Source organism: Trachypithecus francoisi, unplaced genomic scaffold (assembly GCF_009764315.1).
Source record: "Trachypithecus francoisi isolate TF-2019V2 unplaced genomic scaffold, Tfra_2.0 Lachesis_group8, whole genome shotgun sequence".
Lineage (NCBI taxonomy): Eukaryota > Metazoa > Chordata > Mammalia > Primates > Cercopithecidae > Trachypithecus > Trachypithecus francoisi.
Window position 1 is genome coordinate 33,261,123 of NW_022681473.1, and position 22,743 is coordinate 33,283,865.

The following is a 22,743-nucleotide window of genomic DNA, read 5'->3' on the forward strand; positions in this document are numbered from 1 at the left end:
AACCTCGTCTCTACTAAAAACACAAAAATTACTTGGGCATGGTGGTGCATGCCTATAATCCCAGGTACTCGGGAGGCCGAGGCAGGTAAATCGCTTGAACCTGGGAAGCGGAGGTTGCAGAGAGCTGAGATCATGCCACTGCACTCCAGCCTGGCTTAGAGAGCAAGACTCCATCTCAAACAAATCAGAACGAAACAAAACAAAAACAGTTTGGCGGTTTCCAAAAAAGTTAAACATACACTTATTATAGGATCCAGCAATTCTACTCTTGGGTATTCACCCATGAGAGTTGAAAATACATGTCTGCATAGATTTATACAGAAGGTTTATGACAGCTTTTGTTTTAATAGCCAAAAACTGAAAACAAGTAAAATGTCCATTAACTGCTTGCTGAATGGAGAAAACAAATGATATATTCATAAACAGATTACTACTCAGCAATAAAAAGAAATAAACTATTAATTTACAGTAGTTTCTTGGTATCCACAGGGGATTGGCTACGAAGGACATCCAGGATGGGATATCTAGGATACCCCATGGGTACCAAAATTCAAGGATGCTTAGTACCTTACATTTTGCCCTCTGTATCCAAGGATGTGGTACATGCTAATACAGAGGACTGACTATACATGCAACAACATGGATAAATCTCAAAAAAAATTATGCTAAGTGAAAAAAGCCAGATACAAAAAAGTACATATGGCAAAATTGCAGTTACATGATATTCTATAGAAAGCAAACTTAATCTCTAGTGACAGAAAGGAGAGGTTAGGTGCTTGGGACCCGGAAACTTGAGTAACAGGAAACACTTTATGGTGACAGAAGTGTTTTATATCTTGATTGTGGTGGTGGCTGCATGAGTATATACAGTTGTAAAAAGTCACTAAAATAAGTAAATGGGCTTGGCACAGTCATTTGCTTCTGTAATCCTCATGCTATGGGAGGCCGAGGTGGCAGGATCACTTTGGGGTGAGGAGTTTGAGACAAGCAGGAGCAATACAGCAATACCTCAGCTCTACAAAAAAAATAAAAAATTAGCTGGGTGTGGTGATGTGCACTGGTAGTCCTAGCTACTTGGGAGGCTGAGGCGGGAGGATCCCTTGACCCTAAGAGCTCAAGGATGCAGTGAGCCATGATTGTGCCACTGCACTCCAGCCTAGGGAACAGAACAAGAACCTGGCTCAAAAATATTTCAATAAAATAAATAAACAAATGGGTGCATTTTATTGTACATAAATTAAAATTAAATAACGTTTATTTATTAAAACAATTCCCTAAAGTACGATGAAAATATCAGGTGTTGAGTTATTTAGATATCTTCTTAGCACATTATCTTAGAGAAAATCTATGATTAAAAGTATAGTCAATTTACACAAAGTCTAATTTTATATATTAAAACACATAGCTAGTTCTTTAACATTATTCATCACTCACAAAATGTACTTAATGTTTATGGACATTTTATGAGAATTTTAGTGTGTTATGGCAAAGGAAAATGTTTTCAATGCTTCTGCATTGCTTACAGCTGACAGATGGAAAAGCTAGCAGAGACAACTATGGGAGAGATGATCAGCACTGACTACTGATTAACACAGCTGTAAAAATTGCTTACGTTGTATAACTAAGAATTCACCTCCACTCAACTTTAGAACTAACTAGAAAGTTATGTTTAAAAAAGAATTCATTTTACCTGAAGTAATTACTATTAAGTCAGTTTAGAGAAGCAACCATTTAAACCATTTAAACCATTATAAATCAATGATGTACGAAACAAACCGGGTATTACAGTTTTTAATTTCTAAGATTGGTATTTTTACAAAATGGAAAATTTAAATTTTAAAAAATTCACCCACAATCCTCAAATAATCATTGTGTAAAGTTTGCTGTATTTCCGTTCAGTACTTTTTCTATGTTTTCGGTGATTATTGGATTTGGTATCCTACTTTTTTCACTTAATCTAACATGCTTTATAGTCTTGTACCCAACATGTTTAAGGCTGAATAATATTCTAGAAAATTTATGAACATACTTTACTTAGCTATACCCCCTTACCATGGACTTTTCATGCTGCTTTTAGGGTTTTATTAGTACTAAATATAGAAGAATAAGGATGCTTCAGGGCCAACATGCCCAAGATGAAACTCAGTAACTCAATATTTTTTTCCACCAAATGTGGTCCTCTTTCAGTTTTCAGAAAGCCAGAATTTATACCTAATATCGCACGCTCTCTCTCTCTCTCTCTCACACACACACACACACACACACACCCCAATCTACCTCTCTCCCCACCCTTCTAATCCTGCGAAATGTATTATCAAAGTATCGAAGTATTTGTGGAATGTGATTACTTCCCTCCATGCTAATGTCATTCCACTAGTCATGCTACTAAAAATTATTACCTGGCCGGGCACGGTGGCTCACACCTGTAATCCCAACACTTTGGGAGGCCAAGGCAGGCAGACGTCAGGAGATCGAGACCATCCTAGCTAACACGGTGAAACCCCATCTCTACCAAAAATACAAAAAAGTTAGCTGGGCGTGGTGGCAGGCGCCTGTAGTCCCCGCTACTCGGGAGGCTGAGGCAGGAGAATGGCGTGAACCCAGGAGGTGGAGGTTGCAGTGAGTCGAGATCGCGCCACTGCACTCCAGCCTGGGCGACAGAGCAAGATTCCGTCTCAAAACAAACAAACAAATAATAAAAAAAAAAAACTCTTACCTAAATGACTGTAATTTTCTCTCATTTATTTGCATCCACCCTAATCCTCCTCCTTCAATTTAGTAGTAACATTTTCAAAATGCAAACTTGATCATCTCATTTTCCTACTTAAAACTTTTCAGGCCAGGCACGGTGGCTCAGGCCTGCAATCCCAGCACTTTGGGAGGCTGAGGTGGACAGATCACGAGGTCAGGAGATCGAGACCATCCTGACTAACACGGTGAAATCCTGTCTCTACTAAAAAATAAAAAAAATAAAAATAAGCCGGAAGTGATGGCGGGCATCTGTAGTTCCAGCTACTCAGGAGGCTGAGGCAGGAGAATGGCGTGAACACGGGAGGCGGAGGTTGCAGTGAGCCGAGTTCGCGCCACTGCACTCCAGCCTAGGCGACAGAGCGAAACTCCGTCTCAAAAATAAATAAATAAATAAAACTTTTCAGTGGTTCCTCATTGCTCTTGAGCAAAAGAACTAAATCTTTTAACCTGGTCTACAGGCTCTACATGGTTGTAGCCGAACAGCAGGGTTTAACTTGAATAAGTAAAAATATTTAACAGTGGTATATAACAGTGCCACTTTTCTCCCTTTAAAATGTAAATGAGGAATGCTTATACACTGTTTGTGGGAATAAATTGGTACTCTATAATTAGCACAAAGTAAATTTGTACTAATTTATTCTGTTATCCATATAGAAAACAGTATGGAGATTTTTCAAAGAACTAAAAATAGAACTACCATTCAATCCAGCAATCCCACTACTAGGTTACACTGAAAGGGAAAGAAATAATTACATAAAAAAGATACCTGCACTCATATGTTTAACATAGCAGTATTCACAATACCAAAGATACGGCATCACCTCAAGTGTCCATCAACAGATGACTGGATAAAGAAAATGTAGTATAAATACCACAGAATACTGTTAACAGTAGATAGTTAACCAGGCAGGCGCAGGGCAGGAGAGGCTCCCCCAATCCACTAAGAATGTCCAGGGACCATCAGGTGATGGTCCAGCAGTTGTCACACTGCTTCTCTAAAATGATAACTGGTCGCAGTCGATGCTAGGGAGAGAGAGGCAGTTTCCCAATGAAATTGTTAACTGGCAGCTTCCAATAAGATCTCAGGAATTGTGCGAGTGAGCTCAAGCATGTGCATTAAAAGGCAAAAATGACAGAGTATGACTTTCCCGGGGTAGTCCACCATAAAAGGGAATAACGCCTAAGGTGAACATGTCTATAACTCCGGAGAACATGTCTACAACTCCAGTAAACACACTGCACATGCTCATCTCCTAAGTGCTAGCAGGTCACCTCACATACAAGCAGCTCACGCCAAGGGAAGAATCACGGGAAGACGGATGCAAAATGCCCGAAGTATGTCAGCAATATAAAACCTGAAGTCAAAAGGTCAAACCCTGCACTTGACCTCCAAGATGCCCGCTTGAGTCTCTTCCAAGTGTACTTTCCTGCTTTAAAGTTTTTAAATAAACTTCCACGCCTGCTCTGAAACTGGCCTTGGTTTCTTTTTCAGCCTTATGCGCCTCAGTTGAATTCTTTCTTCTGACGAGGCAAGAATTGAGGTTGCTGCAGACCCGTACGGATTTGCCACCAGTAACTGGGATATACGCCACCCCTAACAATACTGCTCAGCCATAAAATAGAATGAGATGTCTTTTGCAGCAACACGGATGAAACTGGAGGCCATTATCCTAAATGAAATAACTCAGAAACAGAAAACCAAATACCACATGTTTTTACTTATAAATGACAAAGGCTGCATGGACATACAGAGTGGAATAACAGACAGTGGAGACTACAAAAGGTAGAAGAGTGGTAAGGGGGTGAAGGTTGAAAAACTACCTATTGGGTACAATGCTCACCATTTGGGTGATGGGTACGTGAAGAAGCCAGACTTCACCACTGTGCAACATATGCATGTAAGAAATCTGTACTTGTGGCCAGGTGCCATGGTTCACACCTATAATCCCAGCACTTTGGGAGGCCGAGGTGGGTGGATCACCTGAAGTCAAGAGTTCGAGACCAGCCTGACCAACATGGTGAAACCCTGTCTCTACCAAAAAAAAATAGAAAATTAGTCAGGCGTGGTGGTGTAAGCCTGTAATCCCAGCTACTTGGGAGGCTGAGGCAGAAGAATTACTTAAATCCGGAAGGCAGAGGTTGCAGTGAGCTGAGATCATGCCATTGCACTCCAGCCTAGGCAACAAGAGCAAAACTCCGTTTCAAAAAAAAAAAAAAAAAAAGAAATCTGTACTTGTATACCCTGAGAGCATAAAAATTAAAAAATAAAAATAAAATATACATGACTGTGGTTTAACAAATTTTAGTAATGAGAAAAAGAAACCTAAACTATTTAATTAGAAGAATTAAAACATTCATAAAGTTAAGGATGCATATTACAATACTCAAGCGAGAGAATGAACTGTATCAGATCAGTACTACTTAAAGTAGGGATATGTACTCGTCGATAATTTAAAAAACTGGGTGATTGATGAGTAATGAAGGATAATAAACAAACTAGATGTCACAGTTGTCTTTTTCTATCTATCTCTTAAATGAGTGAGGGTTCTGACTTATTTCTTACTCCCCATACTATCCTTAGTGATCTTTTCTTTATCTCTAGCTCAGCTTTCTCTGTGCTAAGCTCCAGGCATTGACATCATTGCTATTTATTTGCATATTATTAACTAGACATAGTACTTAGCAAACACGTTTTATGTTATCTTATCTTTACTTCACTGTGCCAAAAGAATTTCAGGACATGTCCAAAGGCGAAACCATATTTTTTTCCTCTTCCTTGCTGCCCATCTTCCAGTGGTAACATGCTAATTTGGTAAGTTACTTGGTAACCATTTGCTTTGGGCTTGAGGTTTCTTCAACTATAATATGGGAATAATAAAATTATATCTATCTCATAAGACTGTGGCAAAGATGAAATACTTAAATCAGTGCGTTGTGCGTAATTAAGTGGTCAATAAATGTTAGCTACTATGTTTCTCATTCTCAGCTCTTCCCTTTCCTTTATATCCCCACAAATAATCATTCAACTTCCTAAATCTTTAAAATCCATCCATTTCCTTCCGTCTTTACTGACAATAATGTAGTTCAATTCATACTTAACTCTCACCATCAGCCTCCCAGTTGGTCCCTGTACTTCTAACCTTACTCCTCCCTCCAATCTATTCTCCAAAATACTCAAGAGTATTTTTTTTCTAAAGAGCAAATCTAGTCTTGTCACTCCCGTTTCAAAAACTTAAATGGCTTTTCATTGCTCTAAGAGAAAAACACCCAAAAAGCAAGCCATATAAGCCTCTCTAAATGTTGTGTTGCCTTCTTTCTCAACACTTCCCCCCTTCCATATCTCATAAATCCCAGGGACAGCAAACTACTTGTTGGCACCAGCCATATTGCTTCTTGCCTCAGGACCCTTGTATAAATTCCTTCACAACTTTGGCTAACTAATTTGCTCACATCCTTCCAGACCAAGATTAGGTGGCACCATCATTGAGAAGCTTTACTCAAGGCTGGGTGAGATATCAGTCTGCTCCGGAGCACCCTCTTTACCCCTAGTAGTATTTAATAAACATTCCTGAAATTCCTCCATAAAGCTAAAAGATTGTTATGGCAGAGAATGCATCCTATTATCATATTTCTAGTGCTGGGCACATAGTATACATATACTTAATATTTGTAGAATTAATTAGGGGAAAAAACAACAAACAAAAATCTTGTCTTATAAATCATCCACATCCACTGTAGTTTGAAAACATACCATTGTATACACATATACACATACATTCTATAATAGTTATCACTTCTATTTTTTCAAAGAATCCTACGAGGCAGGAAAAACTAATAGGGAGATCACCTACTTAGGGATTAGCAAAAACACTAAACTCATCAAGCTGAAAATTACCAATTTTGTGGAACAAATTTTGAGGTTGTACAATAAGCATTTAATTAATCTATTTAGTGAATTTCCCTAACACTGGGCAAGTAAAAATGATAATGATGTGACAGAACTGCCAAAAAGCAAATGTAATTTTGGCCTGAATTAACGGTCTAATTTCTAGGTTCAGAGACACGCTTGTACTGTTCTATTCCACAGTAGTCAACCAACCTGATGATAATATATTCAGTTTGGGGACTTACACAAACTAGAGCATCTTCAAAAATAGTGATGGTGAAGGGAGCTGAAAGTATGTGACACGAGAAATGGAAATATTTACCTTAAAGAAACAGACCCAAGAGACATAAGATAGCTGTCTTCAAATATCTGTTGGACTATAAAATGGAAAAGGAATATCATTTGTACATTACGGCTCCAAAGAGTGGAACAAAGCCTAGTGGATAGAAACAACAGGAATATCATTTTTTTCTTAATACAAAAGTCCAAATGAGCTGTATCATCACTCTACCAAGACTGCTCTCCAACACCAATTATTTTATAATTGTCTAATTTGTTGGATATTTGCAAATCCTTACCTTATTTATCTATGGCAACTATTACCATTGACAATTTTTTTCATGAAACTACTGTACACTCCCTCCCCACGTTTTCCCAGTTTCTATAACTTTGCTCCTGTTTCTTTAGCCATTCTTTGTGTATGTAAATGGTTTATATAGAGCTCTCAAGTTTTTGTTATATACATATGGAATGATTTTATGTACTTTTTGCTAGTCACTACTTTCAGCTATGCAAGCCAAATCTTTCTTTTCTCATCTTTTAATGACATCTGGAGCTACTTCCATGATTCTCACTAGTTTCAGTTATTAAAACTTGACTGTCCAGTTAAAAACTTAGTCAACAGTCAATACAACATTTTCCACTAAGGCTTGTGGCTTGAAATACTTAGTGGGGTGGTGTTAAGGGGAGGGGGCAGCAGCGAGAAAAGGAAGTTCTAAGACACCTCTTTCTACAAGTCTTTTCTTCAAGTCCTAGCTCCTACACCGGGAAAGTAGAGCAAAAGAGTGGCAGAGATCAGTTTCTGTAACTGCCTGTCTGGCACAGGTAGAGAGATGTCCCTAGCCTCACTCTGACCTGGTGTATTAAGTCTGCTGCTTATACCCTCTAAAGTTATGATGGTTTCCACGCAGATGGCAAGTATAGCTTGTGGGTGGTACCTTACTTCATACTGGCCCTATATGTCACTGAAGAACCCTGCAAAGAGGTAGAATCTAGTGTTTTGGCGGCTAGTAATTCATCCTCAGTCTCTCTTTGGAAATACTATTACTGTCATTATTCTTCTAGCTGTGTTTGTTTACACAATCTATTCTATCAGGCCCCCCTCCTTTTCCTGTATTAGAAACAGGAAATAGTCTTAATGTTTGACAATGTTGACAAAATTCAGCAAATATAAAGCAGGCTTTCCTAATAACTCTCATTCTGCACTATTCACTTTGATGGGCTTGGAGGTTCTAGAGGTTAGCAAGGAATTGGCTGGGAAACAGGAATGTCAAGTTCTGCTTCTTGGAAGCAACTTCAATGTCTACGACTGATGCCCTTGGAGGTGTATGCCCTCACTTGTCTCACTTTTTACCATAAATGTACTCCTGCTTTCTCCAGTCCTTGACTTTATTGCCTGGTTATGGCAGTAACAGTAGTGAAGATATGAGGAAGTATCTGTGCTAGTTCTTTGGGCCTGCAAGGACGTGGCTCACCCCAATTGTGGGAAAGTGAAAACTTAAGACTTTGTCTTCTTTTTCTCACTGCAGGCTACACTCACCAATTCTAGGGTACTTAACATATGGTTAAAAAATAGCAAACAGCTAATATTATTGAGCACTAATTCTATACTAAACACGACACTGCACTTCTCATGCATTGGTTTATTTAATCCTCACAATAACTTTTTTTTTTTTTTTTTCCAGATGGAGTCTCACTCTGTCATGCAGGCTGGAGTGCGGTGGCACAATATCGACTCATTGCAACCTCCGCCTCCTGGGTTCAAGCGATTCTTCTGCCTCAGCCTTCTGAGTAGCTGGGATTACAGGTGCCTGCCACAATGCCCAGCTAATTTTTGTATTTTTAGTAGAGAAGGGGTTTCGCCATGTTGGCCAGGCTGGTCTCAAACTCCTGACCTCAGGTGATCCGCTAGCCTCAGTCTCCCAAAGTGCGGGGATTACAGGCATGAGCCACCGCACCCGGCCCTCACAATAACATTTTAAGATAAATGCTATTAATCCCTACCTTACAGATAAAGAAACTGAGGCACAGAGAGGGTAAGCACTTACCTAAGGTCCTATAGCTAGTTAACAGCAGAGCCATGGTTTGAATTTAGACAGATTCCAGAGGTTATGCTCTCAACCTTTTTTCATGAGCTTACTTTCCTTTAACTATTTCTTACTGATAAGCATAGGCTTTAGATTTTGGAACAGTTTTCTTTTTACTCTAGTTGTTCTTAGTCTTTTATTTGAGTCTCAAACCAACTCTGAACATTTGATGCATTATACATGCTACTCTAAAAATAAACACAGTCAAAGCCAGGCATGGTGGCTCATACCTGTAATTCCAGCACTTTGGGTGGTCGAGGCAGGTGGATCATCTGAGGTCAGGAGTTCGAGACCAGCCTGGCCAAAATGGTGAAACCCTGTCTCTACCAAAAATACAAAAATTAGCAGGGTGTGGTGGCGTGCACCTGTAGTCTCAGCTACTCAAGAGGCTGAGGCAGGAGAATCGCTTGAACTTGGGAGGTGGAGGTTGCAGTGAGCCGAGATCACGCCACTGCACTCCAGCGTGGGCAACACAGCAAGACTCCTCCTCAAGAAAAAAAAGAAAATATATATATATACACACAGTCAAACACAAATTTTCATGTAATTTCAGGGAATTAAGAGATCTCCCAAAGTTCCATCCTAGATCCTCAAGTATAACCTGGGGAATCTGCCATTTGCCTATGACAACACTAAAACACACACTGAATAACACAGTTAAATAATGTTGAAAACTCCTAAATCTTTTTCTCTAGCCTAAATTTCATGCCAGAAAAATCCAACTTTCTATTAAGTTGAATGACTTGGGTTTTTCACTAGTACCTAAAAGTTATTATGTTTAACCTGAATTCTTTACCTCACCTCAATATTTGCTCATTCTTTTCCTTTTCTAACTCACTTAATGGTACTAATTCTAAACTTTCCCAGGATAAAAACCTGGGAATCATCCTATTTTCTGTCTCTCCTTCATCACCTACACATGTACATAGCACAGAAATAGAAATGGACTTTCTTAAGAACTACCTATTAAATGAGGAAAAATGTAGAAAAATAGTGTTTCATATCAGTGCAGTCTAAGCATAACCAGTTAAACATTTCAAATTCAATATACACACTGAAATAAAGAAGTAGAAAAGTGAAATAGCAAATTTATGACAAAAGTCTCAGAAGTATAATAACAAACATTACCTCATGTTTAGATTAGGGCAATGAGTAGTTTCCATCACTTCAAATTTTACTTTATTTCTGCAGTGTATCCATCATAATATTTCTTAATTGCTCAAAACACTCCATGACTATCTATTTCTTACTAATATAATTTAAGTGCCTTTACCCAGGCTTTTGAGTCACTCATTCATTCATTATGCTCCTACATGGCTCCCATGGTTACAGAGCTTTCAGTCTATTAAATAAGTAATCACGATCAGGCAATTTCATGATTACCTGATTTAAAAAATGTGTAATAAGTACCATGATAAGGTAAATAAAGACTACTACAGAAGTATACAGAAGGAATACTAAGTGTAGGTAAAGGGAAAGCAGCAGTTAAGGAAAACTTTCTGGAACAGATGGCTAAGTGGAGACCTCAAAAACAATTAAGAGGAAAATAAAAGGCAGCAAGAAAGAACATAAGCAAAGGTCTAGAGAGAAGAGAGAATGGAATTAAAAGCTCAGAATGATAAATACAAAGTATGAGGAAGGACAGTGAGAGGATGATAAGAGATAAAGCTAAAGTGAATCAGCAGTGGCAGATTGTTAAAGGCCTTATAGTCAGAAGTTAAGGAGCTTAGATCTTATGTTAAGATCAACAAGGAGCACAAAAAGGTCTTAAGTCAAGATATATTATGATTAGCTTTTCACATTAGAAAGTGCATTCTGGCAACATTATGATATTGAACTGAAGCAAGGGAAATACCTGTTATACTAGTTTCAATGGGGGTTATTGATTATGGCCTGAAGTGGGGTAGTGGCAGTAAGGTTGAAGAATAGAAAAAATTAACACAGTATTTAAAGGATACAAGTCATTAGGATTTAATGTTTTCTGGATGTAGGAGAGACAAGCGTATCACTCAGGTCTCTGGCATGTGTCACCTGTTAGATTCAATAATCTAGAGTCCATAGGAAGAGAAACAGATATTGAAGAATGAAGCAGAATTTGGAGGTAGAGAAAGCTTCAAACACATTGATTTTGAGATGTCTGTAAGATATTCAGGAGGAAATGTTGAATAGGGGGTTAAATATGCTCTCTGCATTTCTCTATGTATCCTATATATATAGCAATGTCTGGAGATCACTGATTATTTTTATTCCCTGGTCATTCCAGTTATGGCAGGGACTGAGACCTTTCAGGAGAATATGTAGCACTAGAAGAGGGAACAGGATACCATTATTTAAAATAAAGCCAAAGGAATCTTTAAAAACATAAGCAGAATGAAATCTCAGCACTTTGCGAGGCCGAGGCAGGCGGATCACAAGGTCAGGAGATCAAGACCATCCTGGCTAACACGGTGAAATCCCATCTCTACTAAAAATACAAAAAATTAGCCGGGCGTGGTGGCAGGCGCCTGTGGTCTCAGCTACTCGGGAGGCTGAGGCAGAAGAATGGCGTGAACCCGGAAGGCGGAGCTTGCAGTGAGCCGAGATCGCACAGCTGCCCTCCAGCCTGGGCGACAGAGTGAGACACCGTCTCAAAGGAAAAAAAAAAAAAAAAAAAAGGAAAATCAGAACAGAACATTACAACAGAAGGAAGGAAGGGAGTACTTCAAGAAAGGAGTGATTAACAACATCAAGTGTAACACAGATTAAAAAGGAAGAGGGCTGAGAAGTATCTTCTAGGTTTAGCAGGGAGAAAGTCATTAAGGTGGTTTCAGTGAAATGGTAGTATTTGAGGCAGATTGAGGAATGACTGAAATATTACAAAATATGTAAATACAGACTACACAAGAGGTTTGGCTATGGAAGCGAAGAGAAAAAGCAATAGTGGAGAAAGGGGTAGGGTTAAGAGGGAATATGTTGTTCCCCTTGATTTTAAATAAAGCTTAAAAATAGATTTGAGTATAGTTAAAGTACACACTGAAAAGAATTAACACAGTGGAAGAGATTAAAGATAAGGAGAGAAGGGAAATTGATATTGCTAGGTCCTTAGAAAGTTAGAATGAGATGAAATTTAAAGTACAGATGAAAGATGATTCTCAAATAGTAGAAGGTACAGTATATCTTTGCATTTGTGAATAGAGGTAAGTTTTGAGGATTGATTTTAGGAACTTGGGTGAGTTCTCATCTGATAAAACTCTATTTTTTTCTGTGTGACATAACTGTAAGTGATTCCAGAGGATTAAGATAAAGTAGTATACTATGTTAGATGTTTGAAGACATCTTGTTTGATGTCTTCACAGTAGTATACTATGTTAGATTTTTGAAGACTATGTTAGATGTCTGAAGGTTTAAAAGGCCACTGAGATTACTGAAAATAAAAAAGAGGTGACCAGATTTATACAAAAGTTTTCTGGCCAGTGTTGAAAGCTTACTTGACGTTAGAGATCATGATAGTCTCCAATAAATAATAAAAACAACTAAGAAGTCAATATATGGCAGCAGTGACATGATATAGAAGGTGGAACAGGGCCAGAAGGGATTTTTTAAGATAAGTTATCATGTTTTAGTATAAAATGAGAAATTTCATTGTGAATCTCAGCTGCTATATATGTGATCTTGGGCAAGTTACTTGGCTTCTCTCAAAGCTTCAATTTCATTACCTATAAAGACACTTCCTCTCATTGTTGTGAAATTATGTGATACAATACATGTCAACGGCTTAGCATGTTGCCCAGCACACAGTAAATCCTCAATAAATGTTAAATGTTTCAATAAAATATTTAAGGATAAGATTTTAGGATATCAGAGTTTATTTTACATGAAACAGGTGTTATAGAGGGCAAACTGAAAAGGTCAGGAAAAGAAGGAAATAGGAAACTGAGTTTAAAGAGAAAAATATGTAGTAGTATAGACATAAAAGATAAGACCACTGGAACAGCTTAATTAGATTTGGTCTTAATTTGGTTTTAGATAATGACCAAAGATAACGAGCATGATAGATTTGGCTGGCCATAAAGTTAAACAAACAAAAATCCTAGGAGTGGGTAACAGGTATACAGCCTAGTCTTTATACACCATTGTTCTGGGAACTGGTATAAGGGTCCTAAGTCTTACAGTGTGAATTCTACAAGTAGGTAGTTGAAGCAAGAGATCCAGGGGAAGAAGGCCAAACTTACCTTCTCACTAGTCCTAAAAATGTACTCTCTCTACTTTAGAAGGACCTAGTTATTACATAAGCATGCTCTGTTGATATCCTCTGTGTACTGATTAACAGTTTTCCATATGAGCAATTTTTTCTCTTCATCACTTCTTTCTACCTATACTTTGATTCAATTTAAGTCTTTTTCATACTTCTTATATCTGCATGTTATATATGTACTGTTCCTGGTTATTCCATATGCAACCAACATCCAGAGATTGATCTTGCCTAAGAGTGCTGAACACATTGTAAGAGCTTAAATTCTTCAGGACTAAAGGTCAGGTGGTTCTACTAAAGGACTGATACAAGTTGTCCTATTTCAGTCCTTTAATGAAGTTGTACTACTCTAAAGCAAGTTTAGTAGAATATCAAACATAGTAACACAAAACAGCGGTCAGCAAAATTTTTCTTAAGGAATCAGAAAGCAAGTATTTTAGGACTTGTGATTCATACAGTTTCTGTTACAACTAATCAATTCTGTCCTTGTGGCACAAAAGAAGCTGTAGACAATGTGCACATGAATAAGCACAGCTATATTCTAATATAATTTTATTTACAAAACTAGGTGACCAGCTAGCAGGCTGTAGTTTGCCAATTCCTGCATATAAAAAAGCTCAGAATTTTTATTTTCTTTTTGAGACAGGGTTTTGCTCTATCACCCAGGCTGGAGTCCAGTGGCATGATCACTGCAGCTTCAACCTCTCTTGCTCAATCACTCCTCCCACCTCAGCCTCCTGAGTAGCTGGGACTACAGGTACATGCCACCACACCCAGTAAATATTTATATTTTTTTGTAGAAACAGGGTTTTGCCATATTGCCCTGGCTGGTTAGCTCAGAATTTATTGCATGATGTAGAAGAAAAATATAGTTCAGCAAATTCAGAAAGGTTTTAGATGACTGACAAGAAATACTGTAATATCCTATGAGAGGACTATTGAGACTGCTTAGTTTTTGTTATTACAGGAAATAATATGAATTAAAATTATGAAAAGTGTGGTGAACACATTCTAAGGTGGTCCCTATGATTCCTGTCTCCAGGTATTCATGCCTTTTTGTATCTCTTCCTCTTGATTGCAGCAGAATGTGGAACTTGCTTCTAACGAAGAGATTATGGCAAAGGTGATGGGATGTCATTTCCGTTACAAAAACCTATAACATGTTGCTGAGGGACATTCTCTCTTCTTGGTTTTGAAGCAATAAGACACCATCTTGTGAGATGCCCTATGGAGAAGGCAGCCTCTGGCTGCCAATCAGCAAGGAGCTGAATGTTGCGAACAACCACATGAGCTTGAAAGCAGATAGTTCCCTTGTCAAGCCTTCAGATGAGAACTCAGCCCTGGCTGACACCTATATTGCAGGCTTGCTGAGGACTCTGTGGAAGTGTGCCTAGATTCCTGACTTATAGAAACTATGACATAAGTAAATCTGTGTTTTTATAAACTGTAAAATTTGTGTTAATATTGTTACACAGAAAAAATTAATACAAAAGTACACCGATAATAGGTTTAATGGTCCAAAAGTGTATCATTTATCTTCCAGGTCTAGAACTAAAATTATGTAATTAATGTAAAAGATTATTTTAAAAATAATACATTGATAAATGTCACCTATAATTTTAATAGGTGATAACTTCTATCAAACCTTTTTGATGCTCAATATCTTTACAAATATTCTTTAAAGAGACTGTGTAAACTCTAAATATTTACACTATTAACTTTTGAAACTTTTAAGCTGTTCCACATTTACCCATGTAACAGACTGTCAGAAAGCAATATAGATAAAACATCTCAAAGCCTATTCCAGTACTTAAGCATTAAATATTTTAAGAAAAATCTATCTTTGATTTTTGTTTTATTAATTGACAACCATCTTACATTTTTGAAGTACACAGTGGAGTCCCTTAGTTCTTCAATTTATTCCTCAGAGAATTTCCTTTCATCTGTTCATATATATTTATTTTGCTTTATTCAGAAGGTCTAAAGTGGACTTATTTTAGGTTTTCCTGGCAGTGTTCATTAGCTCTAGTTTCCATAGTTAAATTGCTACTGAAGCTGTAAATACAGTACTCTGAAAGCCCACACTCATGCACAGGTACACGCTTCTACATAAAACTGCCTTGGTAAATGAATAAACTATTTCATGAGAAAATGGTTAAAAAGTTGCAAATCTATAGTAAAATATTATTAATGCAAATAATCTTCATGTTTTAATTTTCTTTTACTTCTGGAATTAAAAAAGTCTTTCAGTGATGAGCAATATAGTAATACCCTAGGCTGCTAAACACTAAACTAAAATCCTCGTATTTTTATATTTTGAAACTATGCTTCCATATCTTCAAGTGGATTTAATTCACTGTAGAAGTCACATAGACTTGGGAATGAGGAAAAGTGGAGAACTGGGGCCAGATGCAGTGGCTCACACCAATAATCCCAGCACTTTGGGGGGCAGAGGCAGGAGGACTGCTTGAGGCCTGAAGTTTAATAACAGCCTGGGCTGTTATTAGTAAAAAATTAAAAATAATTTTTTATTTTAATAAAAATAAAAAATTAGTAGGGCATGGTGGTGTGAATGCTGTCCCAGCTACTCAGGAGGCTGAGAAGGGAGGACTACATAGGCCCAGGAGTTGGAGGCTGCAGTGAGCTACAATCATGCCGTTGCAGTCCACCCTGGGAAACAGAGCAAGACTCATCTCCAAAAAAAAAAGAAAAGTGGAGAACTTCATCTGCTAATCTAATGTAATTGGACTGGTAAATAAAACGTTTGATAATATACAAGTGTTGTCAAGGGTGAGATTAGGGTAAACTGATATAATTGTTGGATGAAGCATATGACAGTATAACCTTTTGGGAGAGCAATCTAATAATAGCTAACAAAATTTAACATGCCGCAATGATGCAATTCTATAAATTAGAGTTTTTTCTACAAATATTTACATATGTGTGCAAAGGTTACACACAAGATTATGCACAATAGCATTGTTAATGATAGAAAAAGATGGAATTAATTTAAATTTTTCAGTAGAGAACTACTACAAAAAATTATGGCACATCTATATAATAAAATCCTATGCAGTTGTTAACAAGAATGAAGTAGTACATCTACATAAATGTACATAAATTGAGGTCTAAGATGTATTAAGTAGATAAAGCAAAGTGTGAAACGCTCCCATATATATTACTTACATAGAAATATTTGGGTGGAATACCCAGGACACTATAATTTCAAGGGACGGAGCCTGAGGTTTTGAAAAAGCAACCTAATTTTTTTTACACACCGTTTTTATATTTTATGTATTTATACCAAACATGTAGATAATTTTCTCAATAAACACCTTCAGACATTCTTTATTTACCATAAGTTACACTCCTAAAAATGTAACTGAGATAATCATTTCTAGAATTTCTTGATCACAGGTTATTTTTTTCTCTTACATGTAGTGTTAGGAATAATGCTGTCTTCAAAGTCCTTAAGTAGTACTTTAATGACTCATGGGTGACATAAGTATCTCATAAGACATATTTTACTTAGCTTTTATTAAAAATTGTCTACTGTCTGGATACTCAGGCACTAAATTCTAAGTAAATTTCCAGAAGATTATATTGTATTGATGAAAGTAAATAACTGGTAAGAAGTTGGCAGATACTTCGCAGTCAAAAGCCAACAAGGAAATTAATGGCTGAGGAGAGAGAACACACGGCCGAAATGATTAAATGGTATAGTTTCAGAAAATTAATATATTACATTTTTAATAGCAATATGCTACAACTATATAAACTGATCTAACAAATACTGTACACCTGAAGATGTTTTTAGCACTCCCTATATATTGATTTCTATTTTAAAGACAAAATTTTTTTACTGGAATGGAGAAATACCGATCATGTGAAATAAGGATTTTTATAGTGCTGCGACTTTGATCCTTATTGTGCATTAATTTATAAAGGATTCCTTCATGTTGAGAAATTTGAAAATTCATCAAAAGAAAAAATCTCCATAAATGTGTTTTACTTTACTACTTGAAACTGTTAATAATCTAAAAAGGGATGCAATTCCTATTTTACTGTTTATCACTATTAAACAAAACGTGAAAAACTTTAGAGCACAGTTACAAAAAAAATGGGTTTTGGAGTCACACAGAATTCAAGTTCTGGTTCTCAGATTAACTACAGAATACTGGGAAAACTACCCCATCCCTGTGAGCCTCATTTCCTCATGTATAAAAGGGAGATAACATGAAGTATATTTAGCATCTTATGAGGTTGTTGTATAAAGTAAAAAAAAACAAAAAAAAAAAACCACATAATGCATTTTGCACAATACATGACCAACAGTAAGAGTTAAATAAAAGGCAGCTCTCACTACTACTATTATTACTCTTCAATTATCCAGCATAGATGAGGAATAAAATGTTCTATATAATGTTTTCCTTTACTAGACAAATTCTTATATACATGCCAAATTTTAAGCATCACCACTTTGTATTTTACTCACACTTGGGGCAATTTCTTCCAAAATACTTACTTTTTTGTTACCTTAGGGGTCAATAAATATAAAGTCATGTTTTGGTGCCTGGCACTAATAACTTTGTCGAGATTAACATGTTTATTTTATAGTCCCAGTATGGTGAGTTCAGGTCATATCACATTTGGAATGTTATATTTAGGTCGGGGCATGGTTCAAGAGACAATGAATGCCAGACTAGAAGGTGCATAAAAAGAACAATCAGAACAATCAGAACAGTGAGGTGTGTGAAAACCCTAACATATAAAACTAGGTTAAGGAATGATGTCTATGTAGTCTGGAGAATATTTGAGATGAAAAAATAAGTATTTTCAAATATTTTAAGGGTGTCATGTGAAAAACTATGTAAATTCAATCGGTATTATATCAGAGGACAAAATAGGAACAACAGATATGTTACAGATACATGAATTAAATATTAATATGGCTGCTTTGATTATATAACTGACAAGCTTTATTTCAATTCCAAGATTCTGTTACCTATATACACTAAAAAAGAAGGCAGGCAATTATGGTTATACACTTAAATAAGGACTCTTGTCACTTTAAAGATGAACTAAAATATGATTTACTAAATCTTTACTTGTGTTTCAATAAAAAGATAATGACAAAATGATGTGATATATACGATGGACTTAGTATTTCAATTTCCCAAACTGATCCCTGTAATAATCCCACTTTAAATACTGAGATTCTCCAAAAAAATCAATTCACATTAATTTTAGTCTTTTTTAAAAAATGGAGCACAATGCACTGCGAACATTTTTAAGTTATAACAGCTACATGTTCAGATATATTTGCCTAATTCATTTCAATTTCAGATCAACATTAGAATTTAAAATAGAACTTAAGTCAATTCCTCTCTAATTTATCTTAAGTTCTGTCGTGTTAGTGATTTAAATAATTTTGGAATGGGAATTGGATAAAATGATTATGCACAACAGAAAACAATGATAGAGGAGAGCAAAGCATGTATTTTGTACTAACCAATTAGCAGAACTGTTCCAATGGCTAAACCTCCACCTGGAAATGAAACAAAACCAGAAGAAAATTAATTTACCTTTTCCATTATCTTTAACATAAAAGTTAGGCTTTATGAAGGAAAGGCACTTCAGTAACTTTAAAACTGCAGTTGTGAACAACATTTTAATTGCCTTTGCAGTACTTTGCTCAAGGTGCTATTATAAAATAATTACATATTATATATAATTACACACTACACATTACAATTACTTTCTTTTCTTTTTTTTTGAGGTGGAGTCTCGCTCTGTCGCCCACACTGGGGTGCAGTGGCACGATCTCTGCTCGGCTCACTTCAACCTCCCCATCCTGGGTTCAAGTGATTCTCCTGCCTCAGCCTCCTGAGTAGCTGGGATTACAGGTGCCCGCCACCACGCCTGGCTAATTTTTGTATTTTTAGTAGAGATGGGGTTTTACCATGTTGGTCAGGCTGGTCTCGAACTCCTGTCCTCATGTGATCCACCTGCCTTGGGCTCCAAAAGTGCTGGGATTATAGGTGAGAGCCACCATGCCCGGCCTACAGTTACTTCCATAATATACTGTACTATCCTCCTTTCTTCTATGATAGAACTATACAGCATTCAACATAACTGTGGTTAAGCACTCCAATAATGTTGTATTTAGCACTTGTTAATAAATTAACTCAATACTCAAGACTTAAATGTGCACAGTAACTTTACTACAGAAGTAGTAAACATAGATAAGATTATAGAAATGTCACATTAATATTTATCTTCAAATTTAGTAAGACTTTGAGTAAAGAATTGATAATTAAAGCTAATTCTTTATTATGAATAATATACACAAAGTCTGGACATGCTCTAAATACATTTACAATTTAAAAGGAACGCATTTGCCATTTCAAACAAAAAAAGATCATCACCACAAAATACATTTTCAGTATTACTAGACCAGTGTTCTTTTAAATATCTGAATTAGGCCGGGCACAGTGGCTCAGGCCTGTAATCCTAGCACTTTGGTAGGCTGAAGTGGGCAGATCACTTGAGGTCAGGGGTTCAAAACCAGCCTGGACAACATGGTGAAACCCTGTCTGTACTAAAAATACAAAAAAATCTGCTGCATGTGGTGGCACATGCCTGTAATCCCAGCTACTTAGGAGGCTGAGAAACGGGAATTATTTATTTATTTATTTATTTTTGAGACAGAGTCTCACTCTGTCGCCCAGGCTGGAGAGCATTGGCACGATCTCGGCTCACTGCAACCTCTGCCTCCTGGGTTCAAGTGATTCTTCTGCCTCAGCCTCCAGAGTAGCTGGGATTACAGGCGCCTGCCACTACACCCAACTAATTTTTTGTATTTTTAGTAGAGACGGGGTTTCACTATGTTGGCCAGGCTGGTCTCGAACTCCTAACCTCATGATTCGCCTGCCTGGACTTAACAAAGTGGTGGGATTACAGGTGCGAGTCACCGTGCCCAACCTGAGACACGAGAATTTTTTAAACCTGGGAGGTGAGGTTGCTGTCAGTTGAGATTGCACCACTGCACTCCAGCCTGGGCAATAGAGTGAGACTCTGTCTCAGAAAAAAAAAAAAAAAATCTGATTTATGGTAATACAATCATGAAATATATAATTCAAATGGTGAATTATTAAAAATCAATTTAAAAATTAATTTTAAGGCTAGGCGCAGTGGCACACACCTGTAATCCCAGTACTTTGGGAGGCCGAGGCAGGCGGATCATCTGAAGTCGGGAGTTTGAGACCAGCCTGACCAACATGGAGAAACCCCGTCTTTACTAAAAATACAAAAGTAGATGGGCATGGTGGTGCATGCCTGTAATCCCAGCTACACAGGAGGCTGAGGCAGGAGAATCGCTTGAAACAGGGAGGTGGAGGTTGCGGTGAGCCGAGATTGCACCATTGCACTCCAGTCTGGGCAACAAGAGTAGAACTCTGTCTCAAAAAAAATAAATAAATAATAAAGAACTTAAAACTACACTAAGACATTTGAGTACTAATACTTTGCTCTTCACTCCATTTGTAAACTAGTACCATTTTGATTAATGTCTCAAATACAAATTCACTTAAAAATTTAAAAACTGAATATCAAAGAATAGAAACGTATTTAAAGTATAATTTAAAAAATACTTAAAGTTAGGCCAGGTGCGGTGGCTCACGCCTGTAATCCCAGCACTTTGGGAGGCCGAGATGGGTGGATCATGAGGTCAGGAGTTCGATACCAGCCTGGCCAATATAGTGAAATCCAGTCTCCACTAAAATTTTAATACAAAAAAAATTAGCCAGGCATGGTGGTGGGCGCCTGTAGGCCCGGCTACTTGGGAGGCTGAGGAGGGAGAATTGCTTGAACCCAAGAGAGGGAGGTTGCAGTGAGCTGAGATCGCACCACTGCACTCCAGCCTGGGCGACAGAGTAAGACTCCATAAAATAAAAAATACTCTAAGTTGTTGGACAACTGGAGTCAATGTTAATTGTTTGGTTTTTGTATACAAATCTGAAAGAAACATTTAGAACACCAACAAAGAACTTTCCACAAAAATGTTTTGTAGTCACATTTGTCATGTAGAAAAACTTAGTAACAAAAGTTCCTTTGATAGGCTGGGTACGGTGGTTCACACTGAAATCCTAGCCCTTTGGGAGGCCAAGGCAGGCAGATCACATAAGCTCAGGAGTTTGAGACCATCCTGGCCAAGATGGCAAAACCCCATTAGCCAGATGTGGTGGCCTGCTCCTATAATCCCAGCTACTCAGGAGGGCTGAGGCAGGAGAATCGCTTGAACCCGGGAGGCATAGGTTGCAGTGAGCTGAAATCATGCCACTGCACTCCAGCCTGGGCCATAGAGCAAGACTCTGTCTCAAAAAAAAAAAAAGTTCCTTTGATAGTGTTTATTTTTTGCCTTGCAAAAAAAGCATAACTATTATGTTTTAAACAGTTTGAAATCTGGTAACATACATGCACCTAGAATAATATGCAACATAAGACTTATGCTAACCGATTTACAGTGAGGCTAAACATCAATTTTATGACAATATGTAGAACATTTCAAACTCTTAAGGAAGGAAATAATGAAAAAACCTAGTATATTTAAATGTTTCAATGTTTAAGTTTATATATTTACAAGACTTCATAAGTTTACATTTAGACAAGTTCCTTCATTATAGCATTTAAAGTCATATCAGACTACATAGGATAACTTTAATTTTCAGATGAAAAGATAAACATAAGCTGATATATATATCATGATAGCCATCAAAAAGGATCAGGTCTCGGTGCGGTGGCTCATGGCTATAATCCCAGCACTTTGGGAGGACAAGGTGAGCAGATCACTTTAGCTCAAGAGTTTGAGACAAGCCTGGACAACACGGCAAAACTCCATCTCTACAAAAAATACAAAAATTAGCAAGGCCTGCTGGCACCTGTAGTCCCAGCTACTTGTGGGGCTGTGGCAGGAGGATCAATTGAGCATGGGAAGTCATGGCTGCAATGAGCAGTGTTCGCGCCACTGCACTCCAGCCCAGGGAAACAAGGTGAGGCCCAGTCTCAAACAAACAAATGGATCAGAACAAAGGGTTTGCTTTGGGATAAGATTAGACTAAATGTTTAATTTTATAGTGCTACACTAATGTTTTTATCCATTTGAACATCTTAGATCACACTTCCTTACTTTCCTACTTTCCCTTAAATGCAAAAATAAACATTTAATTACCCAATAGCCTTCTTGTGTACATATAAGGAGATGAATTGATGTAAGCATACAAGAGACATTATGGTGTCTAAGCTACAGCAGGCACTATTAAAAAGTTTCTTATTTTAACCTATTTCCCATAGGGAGGATTTAGTTTTCTTATCTAACCTCCTGAGTTACGTTTACGTCTCCCCAAATAAGGAATTTATATAAGTCCTCCACTGGGACACACAGAGAAGCAAAGATTTTTTTTAACATTCACTATGGGACAATGAGAACAGATCATGTAAAAGTTTTCCAA

The 22,743-nt window shown here is 37.3% G+C and overlaps 1 protein-coding gene across 4 annotated transcripts in view; it reads right to left on the reverse strand.

Annotated features, from left to right (window-relative positions):
- Positions 1-22,743, reverse strand: part of ELP4 (elongator acetyltransferase complex subunit 4) — a 266,706-nt gene that overhangs the window by 237,975 nt on the left and 5,988 nt on the right. For all 4 annotated transcript variants that reach the window (XM_033205263.1, XM_033205264.1, XM_033205261.1 and 1 more), the window contains exon 2: positions 18,747-18,782. In XM_033205263.1, coding sequence (XP_033061154.1) covers positions 18,747-18,782 — 36 coding nt within the window. The remainder of the gene's footprint in view (positions 1-18,746; positions 18,783-22,743) is intronic.